Here is a 17,499-nt window from a genome sequence, read left to right on the forward strand (position 1 = left end):
CCAAATACAACCACATGCCAAGACCAAGTCAGTTTTTCAATGGACTATATCCCATATATGATCTTGAGCTATATATGAACTATGCATCTCCCACAAAGTAGAAATTACAGTTATTAGGATATCAGGGAGCAAGGAGAAGCCTTATGACTGTCTAAAGCAGAAAAGGAGCTGAAGGGTCAGTCTGGCCCAAACTTCAAATCAGTAGGATCAAACCTTGTTAAATCTCTGCTTGCTTCACAAAGAAATGTCACAGCTCTTCCTTGTGTATGGGGGATTATATAAAGAATTGTAAAAAGGGTTCACAGCAGTTCCTCACTAAAGGACCTCTCTTGCAGAGTTTCCATATGACTGAGTCTATGGGCATGACTGGAGGAACTTCTGCATTCAGACCAAGTCTGAGAAAGATTAATTTCTGCATGCACTTCTAATAGCTCCTTAGGGCTGCAGGAGTATCAAGAACAATTGTGCATGAGTATGTGTAAAAATTAGAAGCTGAATTCATTTCAACCATTCTCTTATAAGTAGCGTACATTTTCATTTCACAAATATGTGAGTGTGAATCTTGCACAGACACACATGGAAAGTAAGCATTCCTGCTCAGCTCCTTTATACAGCTTTCATGTTGCTGTAAAGGCACAGAAATCCCCCCAAATCTCTCCTACTGCCTTTCCCGTCAGGTGATTTGTGACCAGATGGGGACAGGAATCAAGACAGGATTCACCACTGTCTGACATAAATGACTCAGATAACTATCTGACCTCATCCACTGCAGTTAGGACCTTTAGCACTCAAACACTAAGCCTACCTCCACAAACAAAACCAAATACTAATTATCACTCTAGGAAGGATACTTTAGCGAAGGCTGTATGCTATCCAGGGGCATTTTCTAAATGCAGTGATCAAATGTTGCCAGCTGCCAGCACACCAACCCCACCAGCAAGAGGAACCTCCAGCTTCCCCATCAGCCAATTCATTCAGCTCACCCACAGAAGGGCACGATTCAAGTACCTCTCCGAAGAAAAACACTACTCTGGCTGCTGGCTCGGCAGGGGGAAAGAATGACTGGAGCTAAAAGACAAAGGAAGGGCAGGAACTTATGGCAATCGACAAAGGCTTCCAGAGAGATTAACCCCAAACATGAGAATAACAATCACAGGAATTGTTAGCAATCAGTATGGCTCAGCCTGGTAACTGGCAGGACACTGCTAAAAAGCTCAGTAACATTTCTGTCAGAGGCAATTTCTGTCAAAGGAGGAAATAGAAGCAGCGTGGCAACAGTGTTACAAAGGTTTGTTGGTGAGCTTACTTCTGCAGCTCACTTAATAAGCAAAAAAAAAAAAGTTAAAATACTGAGATGTACAAAAGTGTTTTGAAACCGTAGCTTTACAATGCCTCTGTGTTAAACCAAACAAGACCTTCTAAATTGAAGAGACTGAAGAGCTTCTGATATGTAATGCCTGTCTTTAAGAGTAAGTTCTGATTGTTTCCCAACTTCAGTAACTATGTAATTATTTTTTTTTGCTGATTCAAAGTTCTTACAGGATTTTCCTGTGATATACTTTTCAAAGCATATCACTTTTATTTCAATGTCACTGTAGAGGTTTATCGTCTAACGTCAATATAATATATTCCCACTTCAAGTGTATTTCAAATACACCTCTTTTACTCATAGCATACAGCAAGAGAAAAAGTAGTCTTGTTTATATTTGAAAATAACAGCCTATTTCGAACAGTAAAAAGCACGGATAGTCAGTAACATGAGAGAAAACAGTACTGGTTTACCATAGTGCTGCTGCCAGAACCCCAGGAGGCAGCTAACCTGGAGAAAAAAAGAAATGATGACAGCACTGCTTGTTACTAATAGCTAGCAAATATTAGTAGTCGGCAGGAATCAGTATCTCAGAGTATGATGCTTTCTTGGTTATCTTATTTCAAGACAAAACATAGGTCTGCTTGTATTTTAAATATACTTCCAGCCCAGAGTGAGACACTGCTGTCCTCTGACGCACCTTCATGGTCTTAGAGGGAGACTCCGTGCTACGATGGTTTTAGCTAGCAGCAGCGAGGGAGGGCGAGAAGTAAGAAGGGAAGTACTGCATGAAAGCTCTTCTGTCGTGGCAGGTGCTGGAAATATTTAGCGTGGGCATTAATTAGGCATTACAGTAACGCTTTCAAGTCTGGGATCTGATGGTGTTAAATACACAGTGAAAACATGAGACTTTGTATGAGACAGTATTACTCTGACTCCACACACGTCGCGGTTCACAATCAAATAATCGAGTTACACCTGAAATGCCAGACCCCGCGGTGCCATCACTCTACCACTTCATTCTGCCTCTGCAGCTTTTTCACAGACACGGTAAGACAGGGTGCTGTGATGGGAACGTATGTCAGCTTTTATGACAAAGTTCCTCCGTCATCTGATCCATGAATTATCAATATCAGAAACAGTCTTTTTTCCCAACTTGAACATTATCTGAGAGCCACTGCCTTACAGCAGATGGTGGGGGAGCAGGCTCTGGAGCATTAATACGATTGTCTCACAGCACTTCTCTACTGAATATAGAGATTAGATGGTCTTTTAAGGTATCAGTTTATTTCATCTCCTGACACTCATGCATCGTAGGGGCAAGGCAGTACACTTTGTCACAGCAGTACCCTGTTCCCAAAGTACAGACATATTTACTTAGCCTGTGAATCAGCTACAGATTTTACAAAGCCTGGCATGACTACGCCTACAACCTCACCGCTAAAAGGTGTCTTTTTACACACAGAAATAGCTGCTGCACTTATCTCAGCATAACTTCTCAGACAAGACCAGGGAAGTTCATATGTCTCAGATTATGGTGTTTGATCCATTTAGGAAAGGCTTTTATGATGCGTTTCTCCTGAGAGAAAGAACCAGGATTTCCATCCCAACAAACAACAGCCTTCTAAAGGCTGTCAAGTCAGAGAGCAAGAGGGATGGGGCCACTGGTAAAGTTATCTGAAAATCTGTGCCTGCAGAGACAAAGGGGAGAGGAGCTGCCCACCAGACTGAGTACTTGGACATAGAGATATCAGCTTGTAGCGGCTTTACAGTGCCTTTTCCTTTCGGAGAATTAGTTCAAGGGTAGAAAGAATGAAGGGCAAACATGTATGTAAAAGTTTTCTTCCTCCTACTGGCATCACTAGGAATGCCGGGAGGAAACTCGGAAAAGCAAATGTTTATTGCTGAAGTCATACCAGAAATGAACTTTTTGTGTGTTGCTCTGGCCACCGAGCACATGCTGTAGGCATCTTCTGTGATAGTCTGTGTGAGACCTACAAATAAAAGAAATGGCATACGCTATCGGGAAGCAAGAACTTTATATAAATCACTTTACAAGCCAGCAGATAGATCTGAATGCACAGGTGGTGAGTGAGAAATGAACAAGCAGAAGGCCTGGGAACAGTGCCTAGTGAATTTTGGGAAGGCACTTGGAGGCCTCTCAAGCACATCTGAGTTTTCACTTGCATCTTCCATGTAACATACAGCATGGGGCTACAGCATGCTCTTATGTGAAATCCAGCATCTAAACGCCAGCCACACACACAAGACCAGGCAGAGAGCTTTTGCTTTTTTTTTTTTTTTTTAGCTTTTTTGAAGATGAAGATGGTCAAAAACAGGGACAAAAAGCTTAGAGAGAACCTGAAGGCTCATCCTCACTCTCCTAGCAGGAAGGTAGCTGGTCTCATTATCTGCATCTTTAGCAAGTTTGTAAAGACACCAAATTGCAAAAAATAGCAGCTAGGCTGGAGAATAGCACTTACCTAAGGGCCTTCGCAGTTTGGAGAAATGTTCAGCAAGGGCAAATGCAAAGTGCTGCATCTTAGATGGAGCAGCACCATGCAATAAGGCATGGACTGACCAGCCAGAGAGCAACTCCAAGAAAAGGACCCGGGTGTCCCAGAGGACAAGTGGAACAAAACCCTGCAGTTTGCCCTTGCAGCAAAATGAGGGCTAACCAAACAACAAGATGCACAGCCAGCACATCAAGGAAAGTAACCCTGAAGATTCTCCTTCATTTGATACTCATTTGGAATCCTGTGTCCAGTTTTATGCCCAGTACAAAAGAAAGAAACTGGGGAGTTGAGGAGGGGGCAGCCATTTAGATAGTTAGGAGGCTGTACCATGAGTGGGGAATCTACTTGTTTTCCTCACCGATCCAAGGTTATGGAAAAGGTGGAGCCAGACTCTTTTCAGCAACAAACAGGCAAAAGGATGACATGCAACCCCTGCTAGGTCAAAAAAGTAAACTTCTGATTAGACAGAAGAAAATATTCCCCACCACAAGAATGGTTATGCACAGCAATGGGTACCCAGAGAAACTGAAATCTCTCTCCTCGGAGACTTTCAAAATGCAATTAGACAGGGACCTGATGCCTGCCCTGCTGTGAGCAAGGAGCTGGAACAGAGACTTCTATGATCCTCCTCCAAAATGCATTCCTTTATGACCTATACCCACATCTCCAATTTTACTTTACATTGTCATAGCTATCTACCGTTAAGTGCTGGCTCCCATTTGAAACTCCAGTTCATGCAAAATGTCGGTATTTGGCAATTACTTTTCATTTTGGCCAAAAGCAAAATATTTTAATTTTACTTTTAATTGTTTTGAGATTACAGAAAGTTAAACATTGATTTTTAAGTTTACTTCTAATGTTCAATCTAATGATTTTTGTTCACAGATTACTTTTTGAAAAGACCATGAATATAACAGCATCAGAGCCTCCTGAATGCTAACTTCGTTATTTATGAGGAAGATGGCTTTATTTTTCTGTAGGTGTAAGGGGAAGATGTGGCTTATTTTATTTCAATCTATCATGTACTGTAAGTCGTGGCAAACTGCCTTCTATCTTTTCCTACCTATTTATTGAGAATGTAGTAGAGACATGAAAAGCTAAGGCTGCTGAACATGAAAACGTCTTTCATCAAGATGTTCATTAGCTATTGATTTAAATAGCTGTTTCTAAGGAAGAAAACATCTTCTAGACATCCTTTTGGGCATAACTGCTCAATTTTCCCTGAACAATGATTTCATGATTCCTCTACTTCCTCAGCGAACAGGCCTGGCTAAAGAGGCCTTACTTCCTTATGTGGAAAAAAAAGTTAAAAAGGAATGAAGGTTAAAAATAAATATATACACACACCTTTTGGTCTTTCTTTGTACCATCTGAACACAGAAAGAGACATCTACCCCTCTTTTCATGTGTTTGGGCAGAAGTCCACCCCACAGGCAAGCTACAGATAAACCCAAACAATATGGTCTGGTGCTTGTTCTCTTTTTCTTCACAGACCAGAAATCCATCACACGACGTGTGAATAAAGGCTGTGAGAGGTTTGTCAAGGTTTCACCTTCAGCTCCCAGCACAGTCAAACTTCTGAAATTTTTCTGAAGTGATCAGGTACGAGTATCGTCTAACATCTGAAGCTAACTTTTCCATCAGTCACGTGTGGCATGTTTCAAAAGTGTAGAATCATAATTTTGTCACAGAATAGTTTGGATTGTGTTATAACATGAACCCTGACAGTGTGTGCAACTTCAACCAAATGTGTTCTTCTTCATGATCTTTGTAATGATCTAAATATGAAAAAAAAATATAAACATATATATATTAAAAAGGCAACCTTTTGGAAGAAGCACACTTATTATTTCACTTTAACATCAAGACCCACAAGTGTGATTTCACTTGGTTAACATTAAGACAAACATCTCTGTGCACGAGAAGTTTTGCTTAGTGCTGTTCATGAAACTACAGTGTAATTTCAAATAATTCTACTTCTCGTTGGTCAATTACTTGAAGGCAGGTGTGTTAAAAATCATTCGAAGTAAGAAACAAACAATTTTTTGCAACCTGAAGCGCAAAACATGACTAACGGTGTCAAATTTCTCAGTATTCAAGTGTGATCCACATCTGAACTTGGATGCTGTTACAAGAAAAATGAGTCTTCTTTTCACAGTTGTTACTGCCTGCCATGCCCCTGCACCACAACATTAGCCTACTCTGTGGCATAATTTGGTGTAATTAGCAGTCTCCAGAGGAAAAAAGACAACTGGAATACAGCAGTAAGACACTGAGGTCATAGTATAGGTCAGGAAATTAAGTATATTCAGTAACTTCACAGCTGTTCTTGCTTTGCCTATCTTTGTTTTCACCAACTTCTGAAATCACAGCAGAAGTTACAAATACTACACAATTTTCCCTCAATACAAAAAGCAAAAGGCAGACAGTCCCCTCTCACATCCCAAGAATTATTAATACTCTTAATATATCACTAACAATGGTACGTCTACAAAACATAGCCTTCTATAAAACACGTTACATACACTGCTAATATAAGGTTCTCAACGCAGTCTCACTATCAAAGCTGGAAGTATATAACAACTTAGTCCTTGAAGAACAAGACGCGTCTTTTTCTAGATGAAAATAATGATTAAAATTTTCTACAAAGACCCTCATGGAATCCATTAATATATTTATAAAATCATTTAGCCCTCATCACATGATCTCGATATAGCATCCACTCATCTCTAGCCAACACAGCTGAGGAAAAGAACACAAGCTGTTCTATTTTCTTCTTGCACCGCTGCCACAGTGCAGCCTAATAGGGGTATACTGATTTACATTTTCAGACTTCATCTTTTCGCATTTCTAAACAGATAAAGTGACTATATGCATGTACATGCATGCATCTTTACAATTATATATATATATATATGCCTGTGGTAAAGGCATTGTAACTTACTGTGAACAGTTCCGAAGACAGCTTACACTATGTTATGTTTGACAGCCTCAGAGATCCTAAGAAACAGCTGGAGATAGATGAAACACTGAAAAGAGCTGACAGCTTCTTCTTGGAGGGTAAATTCAGAGTCTGGCGTGGTAAAATAAATTTTAAAAGTCCTTCTGCAGCAAAAGAGCATTACGTGCATGGGACAGTCTTTGTAAGATGTCACACGTACTTGAGCAACTGCCCCTCCCCTTGGTCCCTTCAGGAACCAGAAACGTTACGAGTGATCAGAGGGAAGGCTTACATGGTTCAGACATACAACAGGGTCACAGAAGCCCTATTTCCTTATAAAACCCCATTGCTTGAGCAGTAACAAAGCCCGAGGTTGCAAATATTGTTGTTAAAAGAATAAAAGGTTCTAGTACTTTATCATATCTCCTATGGAAATACAAGTCCTCCCAGATTTCCTAACCCGTATCACTAAGGAGACAAACTAAAGATCTTAGTTGACTTAGCTCTTTTTGCATCGCTGTAGACTATATTTACAATTTCAAAGTCAGCTCAGACATGTTTGTATTTCAATCATATAGGGATAAAAATCTGAAGTCTTATTAATTCCTTGCTGTCTGATATGAAGCTTTGCAAATGATTACCATTTCTTCTTTTTCCACCTATTACTAAGGATGCCCTGGCTTTATGCATTACAGATTAGCTACTGTTTATCAGCACAGCCACAATTTATTTACCCAGGCCAAACAGAATTTCACAGAAGCCGAAATTCTGGTAGATCTTTGCAATCTGTATATCTTCATCTGCACTTCTGTGAAGCTTAATTCTTGACAACCGCTGATTGACAACCATTGACTGTAATAATCCACTACAGCTCGCACATGTGATGTGCTCAAAATATAAGCATGAAGAGCTAATGCTTTCATGATAACCATTAAAAAGATTGTAAGTTGAAAATATACCACAGAGAAAGTTGTCTTTATGGTGTACAAGGAACATCAAGCAACGCTATGGACATTTCAGACAAATGCATCTAAAGTGATCAATTTTTCCATGAATTAAGGCAGCAATTTTTTAAAGCCATAATAAAACTCACACTTCCAAAATATAAAGTTGAGAAGGGGAGGGAAGTAATTTGTGCATAACTAGCGACACTGGACTCCTTGATGGCACGTGTAAAAATCTATGATACAGGCCACTCTAGGAAATAACACACTTAAGGACAGCACTGTTGAAGCACTCAACGGTTTCATACTCAGTTGAATAAAATGCAGGGTCATACAGCAACGCCCTCCCCCCACAACCCTGTTCTTTTCCCGAGTTCACAGCTGATTTTAGTCTTTTCAGCAAGATACCAGAAAGCAAAAATATTGACAGATTTAAATGGAATTATCTGATGTGGCAAAAGAGCCTTTGAGGACCACAATTGTTTAGAAGACAATTATATTGTCAAGAGCAGAGTAAAGCAGAGGTTACCTACTTAGATACTACTATTATCCATTATTCCTTTCCTTTGTGGTATCTTAAGAGCCCATTATTACTTTCCTTTAAAGTACCGCAAACTTAGTCAGCCTGTCCACACGGTCAGTTAACAGCTGTCCTGTGTTTTCTGTCTTGCCTTACCATAAAGTCAGTGGCTGTACACACTTTACTTTCTTGCCGGGCAAAACATTTAGATGTTCCCTACCTCTGCCTTTCAAAGCAAGCTAATCCCCCTATTTTATTTATCTTGCATTTTCACTTCCCTTCCATATGCACAGCGGTAAGTGGTTTATAGATCCCTTTCCCTTTGACACACATTGTATCGGACTGAGTTTCCACCACATTATTGTATTCTGCTACCGCTGCCTTTTAGTCACCAGAATTCCCTGCTCAACTCCCACGCCTCCCAAAACATAACTTTCCTATCATTACATTTAAAAAAGAAATTTTAGTTTCTGCTCTATCTTTACCTGTACATTTCCAGTGGGTATTATGGCATAAGCACAGTTCAAAAGTTATCCTTACACACCTGAGATTGCATTCCTTTTTTTTTCAACCCAATTCTCTTCAGAATTGCTCCTACTTTAAGAATTGCTTTACCAGAGAGCGTGTAGGGGTAAGAGAGACTGTTTCCACAACTTGTCAGCAGTCAACACTTGTATCGTAAGCAAGAATACTGTTTTTTCTCGTACAAGCTGATATCCAATGAGTCATCATAACATGAAAAATAGGCTAAAATAATTCCATCCAACTGCATAGAAAGGCCTTGCTTGGTTATCTGAATCCCATGACCACTTCAGCAATGAGAAAAAAAATGTACTCTAATGCACCAATATGTATGCACGTTTAAAAGGTGAAGGAAGAGCTGTCTTGACCATCCAAAAGGAAAATAAACACACAAGGAAAACTGAATGGGTATGAAGAGCCACTTAACTGTACCTCAGAGTCTGTTTGTACATCCTCTTATTTAAAAAGCAGCCATTACTTTTCCAGTCCTCCCATTCCTTTCTGACCTGAATCTCCTCATAAGAGCCTAGGCCTACAGAAAAAAAGTCTTTGACAGTCATGCAGTTATTCTTTTTTAATCGTTTGGGTATCTATTCATGTCTTTCCTCAAGTGCAGTTTAAAAACAAGCATAATTGTATACTTTTAGTATAAGGAATATTGAGTAGTTTAACTTGCATTTAGGAAATAAACAAATCCATCTCTTTTTCTGGAGTTAACACAAGAACATGACCAGCACAGCTAACACACCTGAGTTTTGTTTTTAACAACGCCCTTGTTACCATCACGTTTGTGCACCCTATTTTGCTTCTCCCATTCACAAAAACATCTTCTGTCATAAAAGTATATAGTAATGTGCAGTATAAAAGAAACTGGTTTGAACTGTCAAATGGCATTTACTCAGAAATATGGTTATACATTGAAATCACAAGAATAATGCTTTAATTGTTCTGTGTTGGAATAGGAGGGGAAAGAAAAAGTTAAGACTGTTTCCATTTCCATATACAAATTTTATTTTAATACCTGTATTCTAAGTGTACAGATACAATGACCCATGACAGACCTTAAGATCTGACCACATAGAAAACTGAGTTCATTTTGTATTAGAGACAAAGTTGAAAGGACTTCAGCAGATGACAGGAAGCTTCCCCATTTTCTCTCCAAGAACAACCAGGATCCACCATATTTTTGGTCCAAGATGTCTGCTTTAAGTTGGCAGCTGACTCTATGAACGAGTGTATTTACCCCAGATGTGCAGCATAAATACAGAAGCAATAAAAAGAAGACTCATGACCAAAACTGGAACAGGCCCACTAAAAATAAAGAAAAAAATGAATTAACATAAAAAGCAAAAAAAAAAAGTCTGCTTTGTCCAAAAGCCAGTCATTACTAGCCAAACAAATCATCAAATCATTTGCAACCGTAAGAGAAAACTTATTCCATTCCCACAGAAATACCATAAAATGCACAGAAATGAGACAGCCACCTTGATCAAAAAATTGCTGCTGCCATTATGCTTTTAATCATAGTTACGTAACAGGGTACGTAAAACAATAAATCACAACAACCACCCCCCGCTTATTTAGAACTTAATAGTTTGTTACTAGTCATCACTGCAGAAAATTATCATCTGTATTTACTGAACAGAGATGTAGTAAGATACAAGAAACAACAGAGTCCTCTAGCGGCTAGTCAAATTTTGGCCTAAAATTCACATTAGCATTTTTTTCCCCCACAGAGGTTTTACTTCATTCAAGGACAATGGCAGCAGTAAAGGAGATGGGGCCTGCTGGTTGTTTTTTGTTTGTTTTTTTTGTTTTGCTTTTTTGAAAGAGATAATACAGAATGTCAGAAGTCACTCAGTCATAAAATCATTACCTAAAGTGTACAATTTAACAGATTTCTCAAACTTTTTTTCCTTCTCACTTTACCTATTGTTTAGAAACTGCATAGCGACGTTTTTCAAGAACAGTTTAATCTCAGGGTGCATGTTGAGAGACTAAATTAGCTGTTTCACACTGTTGTGACACAACAATTAACACACACTATGACAGGCACTCAGCACTGCTTCGTACCACTTACTTCATACCACCTTGCATCAGATTTATAATGTTATACTGGGTGAAACGCTGTGAATTCTCTCAACCAGCCTTCAAGCCACACCTTACAAATTACCCTTCAGGTTACCATCTACAAGGAGGTAAATGTTACTTGAACACAAAGTGAAACTCAAAATTGATTGAAACAATTTACTAACAATTCTCTACCAGATCAGAATTGTCATCTTCCCTTGCATTCTAGAACTCAGTAATAACTGATCATGCTTATTCTTCTTTGAGCATGGAGAACTGTGAACGCAGATGTAAACCACTTAGAAAGTAAACCAACAACACAATGTGCAAAATAAAAACTTTGCACGCACAGTAACTATACAAGCAGCCCCTATTAAGGGGCTTTCACTAAGCAACAGAACTTACTCTGCAGTTTTACAGATACTTGAAGTTTAGGTCCTACAGAAACAAGCATGATACCAGTTGCACAAAAAAAAATAATTTGAGCCTTTAATGGTAGCAACGTTTAAGCTACTCTTTGCCTAAGGCACACAGATAAAGAGAAATCTGTTTGCCTGAGAGGAGCACTACCAACCAGAACAGAGTAAATGGAAATAAGCTGGGGGGTGGGGGGTTGTTTGTGTGTTTGGTTGGTTGGTTGGAGTATGCAGGTTACATTGCTCCCACTACAGAAAACTCAGGCTTCCACACTGGCGTGGAACTCGCTTCCCCCAGACAGCCTGCTCAAACCCTGGAATCCTCCTGCAAACACCTGGATCTTCTCATCTCACCATGCCCACACAGTTAAATAAATAACAAACCTGACTTAGGCACCTCTAAAAATCTGGTGTTGTGCCCTTTGTAAGGCTACATACCACACATCCGATTTTATGTTATTATGGCTCCACAGCAAACACTGCCTATAGCTCTTCAAGCAGTAAAGTTTTAAGATAGAGGAACCACAGGTATCAAGTACCACAAGAAGTGAACTGAATTTGGTTTTAGTCTTCTTTTCAAAGCACCAAATACTCATGGTAAGTATTAAACAGAAAAATAATCATATCTCACTCTTAACCAGATTTCCCACAGCTCCTTTTGCTAGCATTGTTTTTAAAGATGCAAAATATGCGCAACATCTTGTTGTTAGAGAGAAATGTACTTTCCTGAGACAAAACACAGGACATTTCATCTGCAGCAGAGTAGTCCTGATCGTGACTAGCATGAAATAACCTATTCTCAGATGTCTTATGTATTTTTCCAAATAATTAAGTGCTCTTATTTTAAGCACAGGGAAAAGAGCAACTCCCTTCCCCCAGAAAAAGAAATCTCAGGCTAAGCTTCTATAGTGCTTTACGCAGAAGCAATCACAGCTTCTGCTCAATCACTTAACTGAGGCAACCACAACCTATCTATAACCCATTTTCATTTTTAAGCCTACTGAAATAGGACAGAGATCATAGCAATGGGACGGATGATACAGCAAACAAAAAGCTGTAAGCTAGGAAGAAAGATGCTCCCAATGGGAACAGGTTGCCCAGAGAGGTTGTGGATGCCCCATCCCTGGAAGTGTTCAAGACCAGGTTAGATGAGGCCCTGAGCAACCTGATCTAGTGGGAGGTGTCCCTGCCCATGGCAGGGGGTTGGAACTGGGTGGGCTTTGTGGTCCCTTCCAACCCAAGCCATTCTATGATATGATTCTATGATTATGGTTTAGAAAATGTTACAGCTAGCGTTCAAGTGATCTGTAAAAGTGAGGTGGTTTTACAGATGTTTCATCCATTAAAACCCTGGCCATAGAGCCACCCATGGTAGCTTGCAAAAAGCACTCTTCCAAAACCTTAAAACTCGGAACCACGGGTTTGCAGCATAAATAAGAGGGGAAAAATCTGCCTATTGACCTGCTTGTATTGACGGTTAGCACAATGCACCACTGACCACAGACTGACCACTCATCAGCAAAAGGAAAACCAAAAGGTTCAGAAGGAAATCTACTGTAGTAAAGCTGCACTGACAGCTTGCACCACTGTTTTGTTGAAAGAGTTCTACTGAACAGTAGAATGTTTCCTTTTTTTTTTTAAGCTTCATTTTATTCATTTTTTTTTTTAAATTAAGCTTTAGTAGACCGAACAATACAGAAAATATGTGCCTTGATTTCTACACAGACATGCCCTAAAACACTACTCTTGCTCATTTTCTTTTTATTGTCTTTGCCTCGCCTCCTCTCTGGATTCAGAATGGACAAACTAAGACTGCAGCAGTAGAACACCAGTACTTTTTAGGTTGTTTGCAGTAGCCTGTTCGCTAAAACTATTAAGCACATATGAAAATGAGAACAGAAGATAACTACAGAGGAAGGATGTTCTTGGAACAATCACTACCTAGACTACCCGTGAGCTCTTCTCCAAACATTGTTCCTACAAGCAGCCGCAGCCATCTTAAGGAACCCCAAAATAAAATCCTAACGGATTCTAGAAAAAAATAAGTAACTGGTGTACCTTTGGGTACCCCCCCCAAGTATATTGGGGGATAAAAAAACCTACAGGCTGTGAAGAACCCTACAAGAAGCACGGGCTCACACTGAGGGTATGACTTAGCATGTACCCCTACCAGCTGACACGCTTCCTCCACGTTTGCCACCCCAGTATTAGGCTGCTAAGCTAGGTTGGGAAACTGACCTGAATGACTCAAACTGTCCCCAGACTAAGAATGTAGGCTCTCTTTACAGCATAAGGGATTGGAAGGTTATTTGTTTAGCAAGCTTAGCTAAAATAATTTTTTTTTTTTTAAATAAAAACACATGAAATTCTGCAAATCGTTTGACACACACACATAAAAAAAAAAGTTTGCGTGGCAAATCTTTTATACCATGTTCTCAAAAGGGGGTGAGGTGTCACAACATGCGTATTAGAAGAGGGGAAAAAAATATATATATTTATTGAGACAAACCAGCATATATTGTAATTGTTCAACTATTTATGATGCCTAAATTCACCGCAACAAGTAACTTTTCCCGATTTCAAAGAGAGTGCTTGGAGTCTCACAAGATCAGCTGAGTCTAGGCACTGACAAAACAAAATTTGTATCTACTTTTAAAAAGGAATTATGAGTTTAACCGCTCTGTCTCTAAATCTACAGGTTAAACACTAGATTTCCTGTCAAATCCACCTAAGCAGCCCCCAGTTCCGCTTTCCTCCGCAGGCTGCGGCGGCGATCCCTCGCTTCGCGCACCGCAGGCCCCAGAGCTGACGTGTCCAACCCCCAGGCCCCACTCACACTTTGAGGCCCGGCGAGTCCTCGGTGTAGAAGCGCCACATCCCGCCGGTCCCCGTGGACGTGGCACGGCCCGCGCTCCTGGTCCCGCAGCTGGCATTCTTCCTGCGGGGCACACCGGGGCGAGACAGACACCCGCACCCGTTAGAGACCCACGCCCGCTACCAGCCACCCCCCACGCACCCCAAAAAAGCCCCTCAGGGCCCGGGCAGCAGGGTCCTGGCCGTTACCCGAGCCCTCGCCCCCCGTCAGCCGCCCCCTACCTCTGCCTGACGGTGGAGCCGGCGGCGCGGGGGGCCACGGCTTTGCTGGGCGAGCGGCCGGAGGTGCCCACGTTGGTGGCGCTGGGGCTGGGCCCGGGCTGCGGAGAGAAGACGGGGGAAGGGGTGAGAGGAGAAGGGAACGGGTGAAAGGGGAAGGAGGGCGGCGGGGAGGGCGCCCCGGGCAGGGGCTGCCCGTGACGGCAGCGGGGCGGCCGCGACCCCTCACCATGATGGCGGCGGCGCTGCTCGGGCGCTGTGCGCGGCCCCGCCGCTGTGCGCGCCCCCGCCCTCCGGCCCCGCCCGCCGCCGGGCGCCAGAGGCTGACGTGGCGCTGGGGAGGCGGCCGCCGACAAAATGGCGGAGCGGGAGGGCGAAGAGGAAGGGGGGGGGGCGCCGTCCGTGCTCTTCCTGCACCCGGACCTGGGGCTGGGCGGCGCGGAGCGGCTGGTGGTGGACGCGGCGCTGGCGCTGCAGGCGCGGGGCTGCCGGGTGCAGGTGTGGACGGCTCGCTACGAGCCCGAGCGCTGCTTCGCCGAGACGCGGGGGCTGGCGGTGCGCCGCGCCGGGGGGTGGCTGCCGCGCAGCCTGTGGGGCCGCGGGCACGCCGTGTGCGCCGCGCTCCGCATGGCCGTCGTGGCGCTCTACGTGCTGCTGCTCAGCGGGGAGCGCGTCGACGTCTTCGTCTGCGACCAGGTGCGGGGCCGGCTCGTGGGGTCCCCTTCCCGGGGCCTGCTGGGGGTGGGGAGGCTCCTGGAGAAACCCCAGCGTTTGTGGGGTGGGGTGGGGGGGGTGAGGGAGTGGGCGCTTTGGTGCCCTTCTCTTGAAAACCGGTGGTTCTTGGGTGACGGCTTTCAACCCACCTCTTTGCCCTAACACAAATAATAAATATTTTATTCTATTTCTCGTGGTTGCACTAGGTGTCCGCCTGCATTCCTATTCTTAGGCTGGCCAGAACCCGCAAGAAGGTTTTGTTTTACTGCCACTTCCCCGATCAGCTTCTGACCAAGAGAGAGTCGTTCCTGAAGCGAATCTACAGGATACCGCTTGACTGGCTGGAGGAGTACACGACTGGCATGGCAGACTGTATCGTTGTGAACAGCAACTTCACTGCTAACGTGTTCAAGGAAACGTTCAAGTCCTTATCTCACATAAACCCAGATGTCCTCTATCCGTCGCTCAACATCGATAGCTTTGAAACGATAGTTCCTGTAGACATAGCTGAGCTGATTCCTAAAAAGAAAAAGTTCTTGTTTCTTTCCATTAATAGGTATGAGAGAAAAAAGAATTTAGCATTGGCTCTTGAAGCTTTGCATGAGCTTCAGGGAAGACTTGACTCTCACGACTGGAATGAAGTTCATTTGGTTATGGCAGGTGGCTATGATAAAGCAGTTCTGGAAAATGTGGAACACTACGAAGAGCTAAGGAGCATTGCAACTAAGCTTAACATTAATGACCATGTCACTTTTCTGAGATCGTTCTCAGATGAACAGAAAATCTCTCTTCTTAGTAACTCTGTGTGTGTGCTTTATACACCTAGTAATGAACACTTTGGCATTGTTCCTTTGGAGGCAATGTACATGAGATGTCCAGTTATAGCAGTTAATTCAGGTGGTCCTTTAGAATCCATCTTAAATAATGTTACTGGATTTTTGTGTGATCCTCTGCCGACACAATTTGCTGAGGCTATGGAAAAGATTGTGAGAGATCCTCTCTTAAAGGACACAATGGGAGCAGCTGGGAGAGTCAGAGTTATGGAAAAATTTTCCTCAGGAGCATTCTCAGAACAGCTGTACCAATACATATGCAGATTAACACAATAAAATTATATTCCCATATTGCATTTTATACTTTTGTATCTGTGACTTGTATAGGGGGCTAGTATTCAATGTGACTGTGATGACAAACCCAGTACTTGTGAGTTTTCTTGTTATATTTTGTATGTTGCCTTATGTCACCTGATTTTAAAAAAAAAAAAAGTGGTGAAGAAAATGTTTCTTACTGAAAGGTTCAGATTTTCATGTTTTTGCCAATGTATGAACTATTGCGTGCAGTACCTTGGATAAATGCATTGTTCAAAGGGCAGTGAGTTACTAGGACATTATTGCACATATTACTTCAAGACTGGATGGTTAACTCAGTTTACAAAATACACATTTGTGCAGATAAGCACACCTTTATTTTTCTGTAAGACTTTCAAATTTGGATCATCGATAACTTGTAAGTGAAAGACCTTGGCTATGGTATGGACAGGGATTGCACAGTCCAACTGTGCATTAAAAAAAATAAACACCATTGTTAGGGATATGAATGGTGTGTCTTTTTTTAAATAGCCTTTTACTGTGCCTTCTAAAATTGCATCATCTAGTCACACTGGGAATCATAAATGAGCAAGTAGGTGTCTGAGCAAGAGAAAGGTGGGATAAGAAAACCAAGGCCATTAAACTACTTGAAGCAAAAATGTTTGTCCTGAAATTCTACATCAGTGCAGATGCTTGGTATGCTTAAGGGTGTAATTTGAAGAGTTTCTGGTTTATAGAAGCTTAAATGATATTTATTGAACGTTTCATTATACTCTAAATTATAGAAAACACATTTGTAAAAGATGATTATCTGAAATGTGTAATAAAGATGGATTTTGTTTTGCCTGTTTCAGTGATAAGTTTTTGGTAAAATATTTCTGAATAGTTTAGCTGGGGGACAGTAACCACACACGTTTCTCCCAAAGCAGGGATTTGACGTGACAATTTGACTTTCTTGTTGGTTGGTTGTGTTTGATTGTTTCCAAGTGTAAGACTGCGTTTTAAGCAAGGAATATCTTTTTCTATCTACCTCTTTTTTAGCACATCTGTATTGCTTGGTTGTTGGATTTCCAATAATACACTGTTATGCAATTCATACAGTTGAATTGTAAATCTGAAAATGGACTGAGTAACAATAGTTTCCCTGTTTTTTTGAAGTCCAGTATTTTTTGAAGTACTATTTTGTGGTCTGCATTCCATGATTTGCTTTTAAGAAAAAGTTTTGTGAATTTTCACATTTTGTACTCCCCAGCAGAGACAGAACTGTTTCTGTTACTAAGGAATGTAACCAAGGTCTCAGTATAAAGTTTTTATTTAAAGTGAAAAAAAAATCCATGAAGAAATTCTGTCCTTGTCTTCAGGAAGT

The 17,499-nt window shown here is 41.7% G+C and overlaps 2 protein-coding genes across 2 annotated transcripts; one reads left to right on the plus strand and one right to left on the minus strand.

Moving 5' to 3' along the window:
• Positions 1-9,739: 9,739 nt before the first annotated feature.
• On the minus strand, positions 9,740-14,694 carry SEC61B (SEC61 translocon subunit beta). Its single transcript, XM_066992697.1, has 4 exons — positions 14,561-14,694; positions 14,335-14,432; positions 14,075-14,176; positions 9,740-10,063 (listed from the first exon to the last, which is right to left on the minus strand). The coding sequence occupies exons 1-4, from the start codon at positions 14,561-14,563 to the stop codon at positions 9,976-9,978; spliced, it is 291 nt and encodes a 96-aa protein (XP_066848798.1). The 5' UTR covers positions 14,564-14,694; the 3' UTR covers positions 9,740-9,975.
• Positions 14,684-16,983, plus strand: ALG2 (ALG2 alpha-1,3/1,6-mannosyltransferase). Its single transcript, XM_048073573.2, has 2 exons — positions 14,684-15,027; positions 15,252-16,983. Exons 1-2 carry the CDS (start codon positions 14,689-14,691, stop codon positions 16,152-16,154), a joined length of 1,242 nt encoding a protein of 413 aa, XP_047929530.2. The 5' UTR covers positions 14,684-14,688; the 3' UTR covers positions 16,155-16,983.
• Positions 16,984-17,499: the final 516 nt, after the last annotated feature.

The sequence above is a fragment of the Anser cygnoides genome, chromosome 2 (assembly GCF_040182565.1).
Source record: "Anser cygnoides isolate HZ-2024a breed goose chromosome 2, Taihu_goose_T2T_genome, whole genome shotgun sequence".
NCBI lineage: Eukaryota > Metazoa > Chordata > Aves > Anseriformes > Anatidae > Anser > Anser cygnoides.

What these genes read in the sequence shown, in the direction of transcription:
- SEC61B (XM_066992697.1), bottom strand. An exon ending in GGCTCCACCGTCAGGCAGAG is followed by an intron (nt 14,177 to 14,334) that starts GTAGGGGGCGGC and finishes TGTGCCCCGCAG; the next exon opens with GAAGAATGCCAGCTGCGGGA. An exon ending in GACTCGCCGGGCCTCAAAGT is followed by an intron (nt 10,064 to 14,074) that starts GTGAGTGGGGCC and finishes CTTTATTTTTAG; the next exon opens with TGGGCCTGTTCCAGTTTTGG.
- ALG2 (XM_048073573.2), top strand. Translation starts at nt 14,689, where the DNA reads ATGGCGGAGCGGGAGGGCGAAGAGGAAGGGGGGGGGGCGCCGTCCGTG. An exon ending in ACGTCTTCGTCTGCGACCAG is followed by an intron (nt 15,028 to 15,251) that starts GTGCGGGGCCGG and finishes TGGTTGCACTAG; the next exon opens with GTGTCCGCCTGCATTCCTAT.